This window comes from Alternaria viburni (assembly GCF_023758015.1).
Source record: "Alternaria viburni strain BMP 2772 chromosome Unknown scaffold_4, whole genome shotgun sequence".
Taxonomy (NCBI): Eukaryota; Fungi; Ascomycota; class Dothideomycetes; order Pleosporales; family Pleosporaceae; genus Alternaria; species Alternaria viburni.
Genome location: NW_026055773.1, coordinates 300,932 through 316,901, shown reverse-complemented (window position 1 = coordinate 316,901; position 15,970 = coordinate 300,932). Strand labels below are relative to the sequence as shown.

At 52.1% G+C, this 15,970-nt stretch overlaps 5 protein-coding genes across 5 annotated transcripts; 2 read left to right on the top strand and 3 right to left on the bottom strand.

Annotated features, from left to right (window-relative positions):
* Positions 1–323: 323 nt before the first annotated feature.
* Positions 324–2,690, bottom strand: J4E79_002354 (uncharacterized protein; the record flags this gene model as incomplete). The annotated part of the gene is made up of 1 exon (XM_049351254.1): positions 324–2,690. The coding sequence occupies one exon, from the start codon at positions 2,688–2,690 to the stop codon at positions 324–326; it is 2,367 nt and encodes a 788-aa protein (XP_049213892.1).
* A 3,205-nt stretch (positions 2,691–5,895) lies between these two features.
* J4E79_002353 (uncharacterized protein) lies at positions 5,896–6,942 on the bottom strand (the record flags this gene model as incomplete). The annotated part of the gene is made up of 2 exons (XM_049351253.1): positions 5,896–6,838; positions 6,887–6,942. The coding sequence occupies 2 exons, from the start codon at positions 6,940–6,942 to the stop codon at positions 5,896–5,898; spliced, it is 999 nt and encodes a 332-aa protein (XP_049213891.1).
* Positions 6,943–8,256: 1,314 nt separating this feature from the next.
* J4E79_002352 (uncharacterized protein) lies at positions 8,257–10,797 on the top strand (the record flags this gene model as incomplete). Its single annotated transcript, XM_049351252.1, has 3 exons — positions 8,257–8,949; positions 9,003–10,245; positions 10,340–10,797. 3 exons carry the CDS (start codon positions 8,257–8,259, stop codon positions 10,795–10,797), a joined length of 2,394 nt encoding a protein of 797 aa, XP_049213890.1.
* A 685-nt stretch (positions 10,798–11,482) lies between these two features.
* On the bottom strand, positions 11,483–12,745 carry J4E79_002351 (uncharacterized protein; the record flags this gene model as incomplete). The annotated part of the gene is made up of 3 exons (XM_049351251.1): positions 11,483–11,883; positions 11,936–12,498; positions 12,549–12,745. The coding sequence occupies 3 exons, from the start codon at positions 12,743–12,745 to the stop codon at positions 11,483–11,485; spliced, it is 1,161 nt and encodes a 386-aa protein (XP_049213889.1).
* Positions 12,746–13,656: 911 nt separating this feature from the next.
* On the top strand, positions 13,657–15,432 carry J4E79_002350 (uncharacterized protein; the record flags this gene model as incomplete). The annotated part of the gene is made up of 3 exons (XM_049351250.1): positions 13,657–13,905; positions 13,959–14,825; positions 14,890–15,432. 3 exons carry the CDS (start codon positions 13,657–13,659, stop codon positions 15,430–15,432), a joined length of 1,659 nt encoding a protein of 552 aa, XP_049213888.1.
* Between the last annotated feature and the right edge of the window lie 538 nt (positions 15,433–15,970).

Below are 15,970 nucleotides of genomic sequence, written 5' to 3'. Positions count from 1 at the left end.
GGATGCAAAGAACGATCCACCACCCAAGAAACACAACAAAAGTAGAGGATGTAGGCCTCCAACTAGCAATGTTAGCGAGCGAGAGTGAGACGAGGGGAGAGCTGGAGTAAGCGTGTGTTTGCTAAAGCACGGACCACGCTTAGCGTGGCTTCATCGTGCCTTCCAAGGTTAGCGCGTGACGCGGTGTCACGTGATGATACAACCAAATCAAGCTGCCGTTTCTCGACTCGAACCACCACAGCATCACCATTAATCGTCTTCGTATCAGCCGATTCATCTACTATTTCTGATGCAAGATCAAACAGATGATGACTTATGCAATCTCAAACCACAGTAACCGTCGCATTCCCCCTCAAATCCATCGAGCTCGCCCCAACATGCACAACAAAATCCCCCTTCTCAACCACATACTGCATCTTCCTATCCCACAGCCCCCACTTAGCCACATCCAACTCAATACTAACATTCACAGTCTCACCCGCCTTGACCATAACCTTGTTGAAGCCCTTGAGCTCCTTGTTGGGCACTACAACACTAGCGAAAACATCTTGAACATAGACCTGCACTACCTCCTTGCCATCTACCTCGGATTCGTTCGTTACAGTTACGGTAGCGGTGATGGTGTCACTGGGGCTGACTTCGGTCTTTGAGAGTGTGACATTGGAGTAAGTGAAGTTTGCGTAGGAGAGGCCGTAGCCGAACTCGTAGAGTGCCTGGGGGCTGTTGAGGACGTATTGGTGGCCGAATTGGAGGGTGCCGTTTGGTAAGATGGCTCCGGCGTCGGTGGCCCGCCCGGAGTTGAGGTAGTCGTAGTAGATTGGCAGGGTACCGACGTCGTAAGGGAAGGAGACTGAGAGTTTGCCGGAGGGCGTGACGTCGCCGAAGAGGACGTCGGCTAGTCCATTGCCGCCTTGCTCACCGGGGTAAAATTGTTGGAGGAGCGCGGCTGCGTTGTCGGAGATCCAGGGCTCGGTGACGGGTTTACCGGAGGAGTATACGACGATGGTGGGTTTGCCGGTTTCGATGATGGCTTGGACGAGCTCGCCCATGGCGCCGACGAGGTTGAGTGATGCGACGTCTACGTGTTCACCGGTAGTGGCGTTCAGACCTTGCCAGAGCTCTTGCTGATCGCGTGACCAGGTACCGACGACGACTACTGCGACATCTGCAGCCTCGGCCGCCGCGACGGCATCGGGGAAGCCAGACTGATCGTTTGACCAGCGCTCGCACCCTTGGGCGTAGGTCACAGTGCCACTAGATGCAATCTGAATGCCTTGCAACGGTGTAACGTTGGTAGGGTTGTATTGAGAGCGATAGACCACGTAGTCTCCAAGGTTAGTAATGTTTGCCATAGGGCCAATGACGGCAATGTTCGCAGACTTGGAGAAAGGCAAGGTGCTGTTCTTGTTCTCGAGCAAGACGATGGAGTCAGCCTCAAGTGTCCTCGCAAGCTGCACATGCTCTTCAGGGTGGATGATGGACTCAGTCGCGTTTGTGGAGAGGCCTTTGTATGGGTTCTCGAAGAGACCCATTTCAAACTTCGCTCGGAGCTGGCGGCTCACGGCTCGGTCAACGATCTCGATGTCTAGCTTGCCTTCTTCGACCAAGCGTGGAATGTTTGCGTAGTTGTATGAGCCTCCACCCATCTCCACGTCGTTGCCGTTTGGTAGAGCCATGAGTGTTACCGCTTCGCTATCGATTGGCGTATCTTCTGTTTTGCATTGGCACAGCTTGAAGTTGCAGCACAGCCTGTCTGTAGCGCCCGCATCCGAAGTGAGCCAGTACTTGTAACCCCATTCCTCGCGGAGAATTGTCTCTTGCATATGGCCATCCGCGATTGAAGGTAGTCCATCGTAAGAGTGATAAGCACCCATGATGTTCCAGGCACCAGCATCCATGATAGCACGATGAAACGGCGGCAGCCAGGTAGTTCGCAGCTCTCGTTCGCCTCCATGAACTGGTCCAGTGTTGAGACCTTGCTCTGGATTACTGAATCCGGCAAAGTGCTTGACTGTGGCGCTAACATTAAGACTTTGCACTCCCTTGACGTATTCGTATGCCATCTCGCCAGCCAGGAAACCGTCTTCGCCGTATGTCTCTTCCACTCTTCCGAAACGCAGCTCACGCGCCAGATCCGCGAGTGGAGCGAACAGTTGATTGATACCGAGAGGAGCCGATTCCTTTGCAATCGCCACAGCCATGTCGTGTATCAGCTGCGGATCCCACGAGCATGCTTGCCCAATTGGGCTGTTGTAGATGGTCGCATTACCGACGAGCAGGCCATGTATAGCTTCCGTCTGAACCATTGCTGGAATGCCCAATGTCGTGTTGTGCAGAAGATAGTCCTGGCCAATCTTGACGCCATTGCTGATCCATTCCGCAGGTATCGGATAGCCGACGTAAAACTGGCCCGCGCGGACGCGGAAATTCCATTCCAGACCTGTCTCGTTGACAGCATTGGTTGTGGTGTTGATCCAATTCGAAATATCTCCCTGAATGAGCTGAGCTGTCTTTTCCTCGATAGTCATCCGGGAAAGAAGATCTGTCACTCTGTCCTCGACTGGTGCGGAAGCATCCTTGTATGTAGCATTCGCTGCTTGCTGTCTGCGAACCAAGTCGTATGCGCTGCTGGGAAGGAGCAGAGCGCACCCAGCGAGTAGGGACGCTGAGCCGGAGAAGAATTGCCGCATGCTGGAATGGAGTGTACACTGTGTGAGTGTAGTCTCGCCCGGATACTGGGTTCTAGACAATGTACCGGAAGTCTTATAGATGCTCTCCAGGGTCTACGGGCCGTTGGACAGGGTGCATGCAGACTTCTGGATGTACTGCGGACAATCTTCACCCGAGACGCCCATTGTATATTGAGGTACCGGTTCGATGGGCGATGATCTATGTCATACTTCCCAACCGAAATGATGCCGCCGGCGGTTGTTGGGCTGCATGCGACGCGTGCTAACTCCTCGAGCGCACATTCGGTGCAGATCGGGAGGCTTGCTCTGATCGCATTTTCATTATAGACGCGTGCATTTCCGACTTTACGCGTGGAACGGAAGCGAAGAAAGCTATGTCGAGTGTGTGGGACATGAGGTTTGATTGACGGAAGAAATGGTGGCTTGCGCTAGCCAAGGCGCTTCTCCCCCGCTCTGATCTCCAACGAACAACGCTCTCCGCACTTCAACCCCGGATCATCTCAGTCGTTGAACTTTTTGGACATAGTTTGATGTACTGATCCTGTTCTTTCGGAAACTAGGGACTAGATCCGTAGGCTTTGCATCGCTGTTGCAGCTACTTGTGAATTCGATGACGTCGCTGGTCTTGAACGTATTGCATGGCAAGTTTGCTTGAATGAAAACTTCATTTGACATTATATAACACTCTTTCAACATCTAAAGCCCATCAGAACTCATTGTAGCATACCCCGTAGACAATTGCCCATTTGACATCAAATCCAAGGCCCCGAATCTAGTATGAACGCCATACATGCGCCATAAAACCTGGTATATCCTCCTTTTTCCCCAATTCCATTCCATTCCATCTCATCTCAATTCTCTCTTAATTACTAATACAAACATTAAATAATATCATCATAATAAACACATAAGAATCGTAATCGTCCTCTCTTCCTTACACTTCTGTCACACACATCACATTCTACCCCAAAAGCAACAAAGGAACGAAGAACGCAACCCACCAAACCCTCTCCTTACTCCTGTCACTCAGCATACCACTCGCACCTCCGGTGGCAGCCGGGGGTGCAGGTGGTTCACCGGTGTATTGCGAGATGCGTGTTGAGGTTGAGCTAGGTGTGGTAGCGGTGCTGAGCGTCGAGCCGGCGACGAGGGCGCTGGAGGGTTCGGGTGTGGGTCGCGAGATGGGAGAGGCGGAGCCACGGGAAGCGGAGGGGTTGTAGGAGAAGGGTGGGGCGGTGGGGAAGGCGGTGTCCGTGTTGGAGGGTGGTGATGGTGTTGAGGATGTGACGGTGACGGTGGAGAGGATGGTCGATGCAGAGTCGGTTGGCGATGATGACGTTTCTTCCGAATCGCTTGTTGATGTCGAAACGGGCAGGTCTGCTGATGCCGATGCGGAAGCAGACGTGAGTGTAACCACAGTCGTTGTCGTTGTCGCCGATGCAGTAGATTCGACGTTTGAAGAGGTCGGAAGTAGCGGAGTGGGTAGCGTCAGAATGACAGTGGTTGTCGTGGTGGTAGTCGTAGTGAAGATAGTTTGGTGGTTGACATCGGGTATTAAGATCGACGACAAGAGCGGGAGGTTGATGGAAGCAGAAGCAGCCGGCTCATCAGCTTGACCAACTGCAGCTATTGCCAGACCAGGATGGATGCTGGCAAAACCTGACGAGGGAGTAGCGATGGGGGTTACCACAGTCGAAGCAACTGAAGAGCTTGGCGATGCTGAGTAGTATACTGTCTCACAGACAACTTCAACTACTATAGGCACATAGCCTGGAGTGGGAACCGAAGCCGGCGAGACGACGGTTGCTGAGCCCGATAGCGATGGGTATATGTATGTTGAGTTCTGAGTAGTGACACTGAACGAACTTGATATTGGCAGTGCCACTTGTGCTGCTTCTGGTGAGGGACTGGATACCGCGTACGTAGTTGATAACGAGGGAGGAGAGGCGGCAAGGGTTGTATTTGATGGTGATGGAATCGGGTATGGGACGACGTCGACTGAGCTGGGCGCTGGTATTAATGTTGATAAACTGTATGGCGGTACTGGTAGTCCAGTAGCATGTACGTGCGGTCGTAGCGCTCCAACGGTAGTAGCTATCAAGGTTAGTAAACCGCAAACAGCCAAGCAACCACTCCATGTACTTACTACTATTCATCTCATAAGGCTTTGATACCGCATCACCAATTACACCCACCGACAGCGCACTCAGCACCATTATTGACGAACTTCCCCTCATGATGAACGAATGTGGGACTGTGATTGCGCAAGGAACGACGTGCTGCTATTGGCCAGACACAGATCTCAAGAAGATCCGACGAAAGGGACAAAAAGAGTGCGGATTGACAGAGACACAGAGCGTTGAAAGAACTACTCCGAGGAACCAGCCCTCTGATCATATGTATTAATATTGGGGGGCTGATATTGACCGTTGCCAAAAACCGGGGTGGCCGGTCATGCCAGCCACCGGGCGATCCTACGAAGAAGCATGTTTGTCGCACACCAACGTTCGGTGTAGCGCAGCGCATGCACAACCTATGCACCGTGCCAGCGGCGGCTATCTGAAACTTTCCGGCTTGTCAATTTAGATGCGTGCCATGGCAGTCGAGATGATGCGATGTTGCGGTGAATGAGGCGACAATGAGGGTTGGCAAGGAAGGCGCGTCACGCACGGACCTTCACCACGTCAAAAACTTGGTACAACGCGCTACTTTGGTGTCACGATGTCTTGTCGCGCTGGCTACTGACAGCAGAAGCTGCAAATCGCCGTGGCACTGACCACCACGCGACAACACAAGTCATCGCAATCTCACCGCCAGCGCAAAGGGCGGAAAGCGACAAATCGATGGCAGCCCTGCCTGAACTTCATGTTCAGCGAGACCTTGGACGTGAAATGAAGTGTGACGTCGACGATGCTGTGGAATAGAGTCACAAATGAAGGAACATGTGCAGTGGAATGATGTTTATTGGTTGAAGTCTAGTATGAAGCGCGCGATGCTGGGATGCACACCACGTAAGATCTGTAGCCTCTCTCGTCAGCGGAGCTCTCAAGGGAAGGCGGTTCGAGAATGGGAGTGTTCGATGCAAATCAGACAGCAGTTGGTACAATTTTTGGTCGACATTAAATTCCGATCAGGTCTGTGATTAAAAGGTTTTTTCATCATTGCATGAGAAAGAAGAAAAAGTGTAAACTTACCATTGGCAACATCATTCAACTTTGCGACGCTTGAAGAAAGTCTCGATACTTTTCTGCGATGCATCGTGACGAGAGCTTCCGACACCACCTCCGGTGCGCTTGAGGCTGCGGAGGTGTTCCTTGCCGTTGATCGCAAGGATGGTTGCGCACCACCCTTCAGCGAGTCGCGGTGCCATAGCCGGTGAGGATTGACCAGGTACCCGGGTGGGTGCTTCTGACTCCTGCTGGCATGCAGGGCTATGTTCAGTCGCCGCTTGTGGTACTTTGACCTCGCCCAGACCTTGATCCGTGGCCGGCATCTCAGCGGGTGACGAAGAAGGTTCTGGGGTAGGTACCACATGCACGCCGGCAGAGGTACTGTGATCATCAGGCTCTGCCTTTGTCATGTGGAGTTCGAGGTAGCCAGTGTTAGACCAGCCACCAAGATGCTCGAGCGATGGTCGCGCCGTTGCTTGGAGCTCTGGAGAGAGCGCAACACTCTTGTGCGGAAGGCGCAAAAGCAGTCGCTTCCAAAGAGTGGAGAGGAAAATGCCGTGCGAGACTATCGCAATTACGGTATCAGCGTCTTTCGACGCTTCGCCGAGGAGCGGCAACAGATGCTCATCGAGGAATGAGTCTGCTCTGTGCGCCATGATCTCTTTCGACTCCACTTCCATAAAGCCTGGTGTATCCTTGTTGTCAGGTCGATCGTGGAACTTCTTCCCTTCCTTCGATCCGAAATCCTGCTCCATCAACGCCCGTAGCTGCACGACATCCGGGACCGCTTTCGCAGTGTTATCGTCGCTTGCGGGCGTCAATTGAGCCTCTCGGATCTTGCCAGCTGTTTTCACAGCCCGCTGGAGGTGCGACGAGAAGAGGTGGGTGAACGTCAAACCCTGGGATTTGAAGTGCTGACCAAGGCGGGTGGCCTGTTGGTAGCCGTGGTTGGTGAGCGCTGAATCTCTGCTACCGGCACTGTAATAATTAGCAACGACCGCCGATGACGACATATAGAAAGCTTACTAGAGCTGGGCGACATTGTCGACCGTTTCCCCATGCCGGATAAGAAACAGCCTCATCGATCGCGCCATGGTGCCCACATAGGGCGGTATGAAGCGCCGTCGAGCTTCATGGATGGGTGAGGCGGGTAGGGAAAGACAGAGCTCTAAGAACTTGCGCGCGTCATTTTGGATGACATGGTCTGTGTTAGTGTCGTGGTGACTAAGCCCGATCTCCGCTTTGCCAACCTTGGGAATGATCCATCTCCTCAGCGCTGCAACCATTACTTACAAACTACAGCAGACTTCTGACTATCTAACATGCCGCTAATACATACCTAGGGCAGCTATGTTTATCTATGCTGCTCAAAATAAGGCGAGTAAGGCTGCAGTCTACGAATACGGTCGCATTTGGACATGTCTATTCTATTCCAATGCCATCATATCCTTCATTCAAGGTGGCAGCCTAGTTAGTAAGTCTTCTAAGGCACCAGATTGCTGCCAACTCTTTGGTGAGCTGAGCTATGTATGCACTTCATCCACTTGTGGTAAAACAATCAGATCAACAACGATTAACTACGGCTGTAAAAAGACGTTTGTACGCTACACGGTATCTACCCATCAGCTAATTGTACAGAGTGTGTTCTGCGGAAGATCGCATGCGATTTGAAGGAAATTTACGGCCATGAATTCTGCTGCTGGATCCGCTAGCTTGAACCTCTGTGTACGCGCTGGACGAGCTCTTGAAGGGACCTGCAAAGCACACCGGAACTGTCCGCTCTCTTTTCCTCATTTCTTTCTCTGTGAGATATATCATGTCTCCCGCATTATCAGGCGGTGTCCCTTGACGCAGACCATACATAACTTCCGCGTCTGTACTTCCCCGCTTTTTCGATTGCACATATCCACGTCCCACTGGCCGTTCTACATTCTGCATCCTTTGTCCTCTGCTCCGATGATTTCTGCAACATTATCTCCAATTCGCAAACTACCAGATCTGTAGCATCAGACACCTTGAGCAGCACCACTCCGCTTTCCGATAGCAAGGCTTTTCGCAAGTCTACTAACCTCCAAGATTTCTATCCCGGCCCCACGTTCTTTTCAAAACATTGAGCAGCGTCAAGATTGCGTTCGGAAGACACAGATCAATCTTACCTGGCGACTCAAACTCGGAACCGCAAGCAGCAGCTGGCACTCATCTCTTGCGAATCGCGCAATATTACCTGTTAGCGCGAGCTAGCTTTACCAACGGAAGTCACCGTGGCTTTCCGAGTCCACCAACGACATCACATTACCTTTTCTTCTCAACCATACTTCCTCTACCAATCTGCACAGTTTCTGCAGCAGCACAGCAACGATTGTTCACGGGAAAGTCATACTTGTCACCTTCCGAGGATGGCTCAGATGGTCGACCAGAACATGCCACCAAGGCCTGAAGTCGAATTCGACTTTAATCTTCCGCACGGCATTGATAGCGAGGTATCGCTGAGCAATGAACCTGATAACATCGTCCCGCAGACCGATCATGAGCCGATGGAAGATGTTCAGCAAACCGTGGAACAAGATGATGCTCTGGGCCCACTTCTCCAGGACTCAGCTCAACACGACATGAACTACAATACCCTCGAGGAGGGGTTTTCCGACGACGAGGATGCTCCCAAAGCATTCGACCGCTCTTGGACTGCTCATCAAGCTCGGAGGTCTTCGCCCAAAAGTAAGAAGTCGCCGAGAACCGACGATGGCGACGATGAACCCAGTCCTAGGACCAAGAAACCGCGCCAGTCACTTTTCGGAGGCTTGGCAGAGGAGGTCGAAGAAGATCGTTTCGACGATCTTTTCGAAGAACAGCCTGACGATCACCTAGTAGATGAGGAGGTGGACTTACCTGAGACGGAGATGCCCAGACAAAGCATCGGCAACCGCATGTCTAGTCTCAATCTCGACCAAGAAGAGAAAGAAGCCGATCCGTTCGAGCAGCAATTCAACCTTGGCTTTGAGCAACCCGGAGACTCCGACAGAGAAGGCATGTCTTCGAGAGGATCTCCGGCGCCATCTGACGGCGAGATCGTCATTCCCCCAGATACACAGGTGAGACTGTTCATTCTATAACCACTGTCACAGTCAAGTACTTACTTTACCAGCCGGCCTATGGATTGCGACAAGGTATCGACCGGAAAAAGACTTACACTTATGTCGATCAGGATGCCTCCGGCAACTTCGATCCCGCGCAAGAGGCACAGAACAAGGCGCTGAAGTTGAAGCAAGCGAAGGCTGCCAAAGCTGCCAAAGCTGCTAATCGTTTGAAGAAAGGGAAGCAGCGCGCACCTCAAGAGAACATCATGAAGTGCATTGTCAAACTGCCTTTCGAAAGCTTCGGCAATGTGAGGAACCTCACCAATGAGGAGGATAACTGGCCAGATCAATGGTCAGACATTGATTCTGAAGCCGAGCGCGAACTGCAAGAGTATCGAGATTTCTTCCGCCGCAGGACGCCCGATCGCACCATACAGCATCCGATCGAAGATCCCCGCGCCGAGGTCGATGACCTTACAGGCCATCCAGTAGCGCGAGGCTGCACATCTTGTCGCAACAACGACACGGATTGCTCTTTAGTATCAGGCGGTACATACCCTTGCGATGGATGCTTCGATATGGCACAGGAGTGTGAACCGATCATCTCACCTACCGAGAAAGGCCGCTGCAAGCAATGTGTTGAGGACCGCAACGAGCGCTGTTCTTTCGAAGACGAGCCCCGCCAAGCTATCTGCGACCACTGCGCCGAAAACGAGTACATATGCGAAGCGCTTCCGCCAGTGGATTACCGTGCTGAACGGATTCGCATCGATGAAATTATCTATACCCCAAATCGGCCCCACATACAATGCACGCACTGTCGCCTGGAGAAGAAGCGCTGTAGCCTGAAGAAGAAGACCGATAAGCCCCCGTGCAAGCGCTGCAAGAAGAACCATATCGGCTGTACCTTTCAGGACATACCGAAGGTTGTCAAAGAGAAGAAGAAAAGGGTGTTAGGACCGACTGAGGGAGATGCACCTGAAGTTGCTGTGCCTGACCACGACTATTTTACAAAAGAAGATTTGGAGGACATGTACGGAGAGGACGTACCGATGTTCTCACGCTCTCCAACACCCGAGCTCGAGATGGAAGACGAGGTTGGCCGCAAGGGTAAGCTGACAACGATCAAGACCTGCTTCGCGCACCCTATTCAGTTTGGCGGACAGAAGGACACTAGCGATTGCAACTTTTGTGAAATTCCCAACTTTGGGTTCACTGGACTTTTCGAGAAGGAAGTCCATGTCATCCAATGGCATAACGGGATGGGATACACTGAGGTTGGTGGTGGACATGCGGAGAACAGCAACGGCGGTACGACTATGTGCCAGGATTGCACAATGAGTAAGCTCCATCTCTTGCTTTCATCCAAATGCGTTTTGTACTTCACGATCAATTTCGCTAACAGCTCCGCCAGGCAGAGTGCAGATTGTGGCTTGCCCAGGACACGAGATTCAGCACATCTTCCCCAACGGCATGACCCCAGATTTCGACCAAACAGCCGCCGATCTCCTAGACTCCGCTGAGACATCGACAGGCGTTCAGCAGCAACTCCAGCGCTGGTGTTCGATGTGCTTCACCCCTGCAACATTCACATGCCGCACACACCAGATATCACTGTTCGACCAAGAGATTGAGGGATGCGGATTGAGGCTCTGTATTGGTTGCCAAGTCAGGCTCACACAAAAGTTCAACAACGACAGTAGTATCATGGCCGAGACACTGGATCTTGAGCCGAAGGCTAGCGCGGATGAAGACATGGATCCTGAGAACAGCATGGTGGTTAGGGCAGACGTCGGTTTCCTATGCCAGGAAGGTTTGCTTATGAGAAGCCTTGGACATGAAGCGGAAGAGTCAGAACTCTGAGTCGAGCTGCTGATTTTGGTGTGTGGATGTCGGAAAAGGCGTACTGGCGCTATGGATGCGCGAAAGCGACCCTGGAGTGAAGCTTCGGCGTCATGCGGAGCCAGCATCTTTCTCATTTATGGCTTTCTTGCACGATCTCATTCTCTATTCCAATATATATCGCTCTGCTCAATCTGTAGTATTCTCTCTATTCTAGCAGCTTCATGATGTTCTCGCCCTATTAAGGAAAAAATTGGACAGGTGCATTGCAGTCTACATTGGGTTTCAAATGTATCTTTGTAACAAATAAAGGTGATGTAGGCTTTATGAGTTGATTTTAGTTGTACTCTGTAGAGGTGCGGGTCTAGGCTTTCCGTTGATAGGGGCGTTCTGGGCAAGTGAGTGTTCGCGGGCTTTCCTCCGCGCCAGCTATGACGTATGCGATCTGGCGTGTCTCCTTCCTTTCCCAACCTCGCCATTTGTCAACGGGTTCAACTAGGACAACGTCACTGGCAATGTCGCCCAGCCATTGATGCAATTTCCTCTTTTATGTTCACTCAACAATACTTCCAGGCGACTCAGCGAAGTTCCGATGGCAGCTCCAAAGAATGACGCGGTACCTCTGGGGCCACCTGTCGCATGACCTCTGAACATGTCAACCCTCGAGGGCAATAACAACTTCATTTATCATCGCACACTAACACTACTAATACTCAAAGCCAGCCGCCTTCCGCTCTTCAACATCTGTCTCAAACGGAGCCTCAGCCTGCGGCGTAATCCTCGCCAAATGCCTGCGCGCGCCATCATCCCAGTCGAGCAACGCACTGTGCGCCGTAACGCGATTATCCCAAACCACAACCGTACCCGACGTCCACTTGACGCGTGCCTGGAAGTCTTGTCCTTTCGCGATATGATCGTACAGGAAGTTGAGTAAGAAATCCGACTCCTCTTTCTTGTAGCCTACGATGCGTCGGCTAAATTGGGGGTTCACGAAGAGCGCTTTCTCGCCTGTCGCAGGATGTGTCCGCACGAGCGGGTGGATTGAGGTTACTGGGTCGCGACGCACGATGCCGCCTCGATTTTTGCTGTTGTCGGCTTGCTCGACGGCTGAGTTGGTGTTAGTATCTTTTGCAGCGCGTTGTTTGGCGTCGAGGCTTACCTGAGTGAACGACTTTCAAGCCGTGCAGTCGCTTCCTGAACTCTGGCGAGAGTCTGTTATACGCTACCGCTTGGTTCGCGAACAAAGTATCACCCCCCGCCGCTGGCCCGTCAAGGACATACAGGAATGTAGTACCAGGTGGCTGCTTCTCATACGTCACATCTGAATGCCACGTAATCGAGTTCGTCCGCTCTTCAAAGAAGTCTCGCGCCGTGGTGTCGTCAGTACCTCGATGGACGAGATGGACCTCAGGATAGCCCTCAGGAGCACCTGATGTAGGGTGGATATGGTGTCGACCGAAGTATCCACCGAAAGCGAGTGCGTCTTTGATTGGGATGTCTGCGAAGTCCTGATCGCGGAACGCTACGACCTTTTTCTGGGCGACAAACAGTGCGAGTTCATCTTTTCCGGCATCCGTCAGCTTGCTTAGCTGGATGCCATGGACTTCAGCGCCGATGTTTGCTGTGATATCGGCGACAGTCGCGTTCGCCAAGAGGTTAGGAAACGAAGGGTCGGCATCTTTTCCGTGTTCAGTGTGCTCGAATGGCTCCCATGGTGGGTATCTGAGTCGCTGATTAGTCTCCGGCACCATTGACGGTATGGCGATACTCACTTCCTGCCCTTCTCATTGTCCCAGGTCGGGAGGTAGTGCGGATACTTGGCAGGCGCATGCTTGTCAGTCCCGCGCAGCTCGAGTTCCTTCTGGAAGACCTTCGGGCCACCAAAGGCAGCTTCTTTGTACTGACCGACTCCAGACTTGTAGCCGACAGTAGTCTGTTCGGTGACTTCTTCGATGAGTGCGGGAGCCATGTTGCTATCTAACGATATCACGTAGGGTGATGGTGAGGAGCGTCAATTTGAAGTCTGACACATCACCTATGAAGCGGCCTTATATGTACGAACTGAATCATAATTGTGAGTAGCAATGCTTCATTGCGACTCGACATTGGCTACGCACAACCCCGCTCTTGCGAACTCAACGTCAAGTTGCCACAATCATCGGATGTCGCAGTCAAGTAATCTATCTTGGCGATCCAGTGAGATTGACTGCCGGGATATGCCCCAATCAATCAGCGTGCGATCATATTGCATCAAGCATGCACTGTATTGCTTCATACTTTCTTCCTACACCAGACTAACCGCGAGCAGCAAAGACCAACGAGTTGTGCAAGGCTTCTTGCAACCGAACCATCCCGCGCGATGTCGAATATACCAAGACTCTGGCGTCAGTATTATCTCCGAACGCACCGTTGCAGTAGTGGCGGATATGGTGTTCCATATCTATGTCGCCAACACCCCAGCCAATCACGCAATCCATCATCGAAAGAGACTACGACGAATCAACTCCAGATATGCTGCACAGAACCGCTCGACCCCGCTGCGAAATAACATCCACCGTTTGCGTGCTCGTTAGATTTGGCGGCACGATTGCCGCTGTCAGTTCCGCGGCCAGTATCAGAATCCAAGTGTAACCGAGAGGCGCAAAGATGGCGAAGATGCATTGACAGTCGGTGGATACACGGTCATCGTGCGTTGCAACGCTAGCAAAATTGCGAAACTGTTTCTCTGAACGATGCAAGTCCGGAAGCTCTGCGCATGGGATGGTTATCGCGTGGGTCAACGAGCGAGAGAGCGCCGACAGATATAATGAAAGCGCTTCCTCATAGCATTCTCAGTATGAGAGTACTTCATTGACCTTAAAGAGCAGCTCAAGTTTCAAGATGGTCGGCAATGATACTGCTGACGACTACCCCGTCGATAGCAAAGTGATTCTCGACACTGCGGAAAGCGACAACAACAGCGACACGGCAGCCAGCACATCCGGTACCAAAACAAGATATGGCACGACCTTCATATCTTCAGACATCGGAAAAGACCGAAACAGGCCCGTCGATTCCTACGAAGGCATCCATCGATACGATCCGGACTTCGTCTGGGACAAGCCAGAAGAAAAGCGTCTCGTGCGCAAGGTAAACAATATTATGCTTCAAAGATCAACGGAGCCCACGCTGACCTACCCCAGATCGACAAGCGCATCTGCACCTGGGCCTGCCTGATGTTCTTCGCCCTCCAACTCGACCGAGGCAACATATCGCAAGCCCTGAGCGACAACATGCTCGACGACCTCGGCATGAACACCAACGACTACAACTACGGGCAGACCATCTTCTACCTCTGCTTCCTATGCGCTGAACTACCCTCGCAACTCATCAGCAAGAAGCTCGGCCCCGACAATTGGATTCCTGTTCAGATGGTCAGCTGGAGTCTTGTGGCTAGCTTTCAAGCTTTCCTGAGCGGACGGAGTTCGTTTTTTGCTTGCCGTGCGCTGTTGGGGTTGATTGAGGGTGGTTTCATTCCGGATAATATTCTTTACCTCAGTTATTTTTATACGGGGTGGGAGTTACCGGGGCGGTTGAGTTGGTTCTGGGTGAGCTACCAGTCTACTCAGATTGTCTCTGCATTCTTCGCCTTTGGCATCTTGCGTCTGCGCGGACACAATGGCATGGAGGGATGGCGTTGGTTGTTCGCTCTCGAGGGCATGCTGACAGGCTGCATCGGTATTGCATCTTGGTTCTACCTGCCACCCAGTCCGACACAGACTGCGAGTAAGGCGTGGAATCCGTTCCGTGGAAAAGACGGATGGTTCAATGAGAGAGAAGAGAAGATCATGGTAAACCGCATACTGAGGGATGACCCTAGCAAAGGCGACATGCACAACAGACAAGGTCTGAGCTTCCGCATGCTATGGGATTGTCTCAGGGACTATCACATGTGGCCAATCTACCTACTCGGCTTATCATGGACAATACCAACAACACCCTCAACAGCATATCTCACGCTCCAACTCCGTTCCCTCGGCTTCGGCACCTTCGAAACCAATCTCCTCACTGTAAGCACCCCCTTCCCATCTTCCTATCTTCCTATCTTCCTACTACGACTAACACACACCCCAGATCCCCGCATACGTCCTCTTCATCCTACAACTCCTCTTCTGGACCTACATATCCGAGCGCTTCAACCAACGTTTCCTCGTCGGCCTGATATCGCAGATCTGGGCCTTACCCCTACTCATCGCGCTGGAACTCCTGCCTGCAACCGCGTCGCCCTGGTCACGCTGGGTTCTATCCACCCTCCTCGTCGGACACCCGTATATCCACGCTATCCTCGTCGCCATCACATCGCGCAACGCTGGCGCAGTGCGCACGCGTACGGTAGCAAGTGCGCTGTACAACATGTGTGTCCAGGCGAGTAGTATCATTAGTCAGAATATTTATCGCGACGATGATAAGCCGCTTTATCGGAGGGGGAATAAGGTTCTACTTGCGGTTTGTGCGTATAATTTTTTGTTGTTTGTTGGGGCGAAGGTGTATTATGTGCATGTTAATAGGAAGAGAGATGCGGTTTGGGAGGGTATGACGAGGGAGGAGAAGGAGGGGTATTTGGAGACTACGGAGGATGAGGGGAATAGGCGGTTGGACTTTCGGTTTGCGCATTGAGTGGTGGTTCTTTTGCGTTGGGCTGTTGGGTAGGTCGCAAGATCCCCGCTGCTGGACACTGGAGTGTGGACTAGCTAGATTCGGTATCGCGCGGCCATTGAGACTACCACGAGCCACTTAATACAGATCCATCGACTTTCCTCGGCCTTGAAAGTATTGTGGTCTTGCATGTCACGAATGAAGCACCTAGCACACTCATCTCACGGTCACTAGATACAGGGGTAACGATAGGTTTGCTACGTTGTAAGATAGACGTCATCAACGTCATAGGCCATTGCCTACATGTATAACAACGTCCATCATCTCGACGTAGAAATCTAGATAGCGAACAATATCCGATTTCACTAGATCCTTCCATCCTCCCTAAACTAGAGTTTCAACCAGACTAACACCAAAATTGCCATCACAACCACCATGCCAACAGCCCTCATAACAGGAGCAAACTCCGGCATCGGCCACGCCCTCTCCAGAATCCTCATCAACGAAGTCCGCAAAACCCCCATCCATCTCCATTCCCCTCTCTCCCTCCAACAGCCTA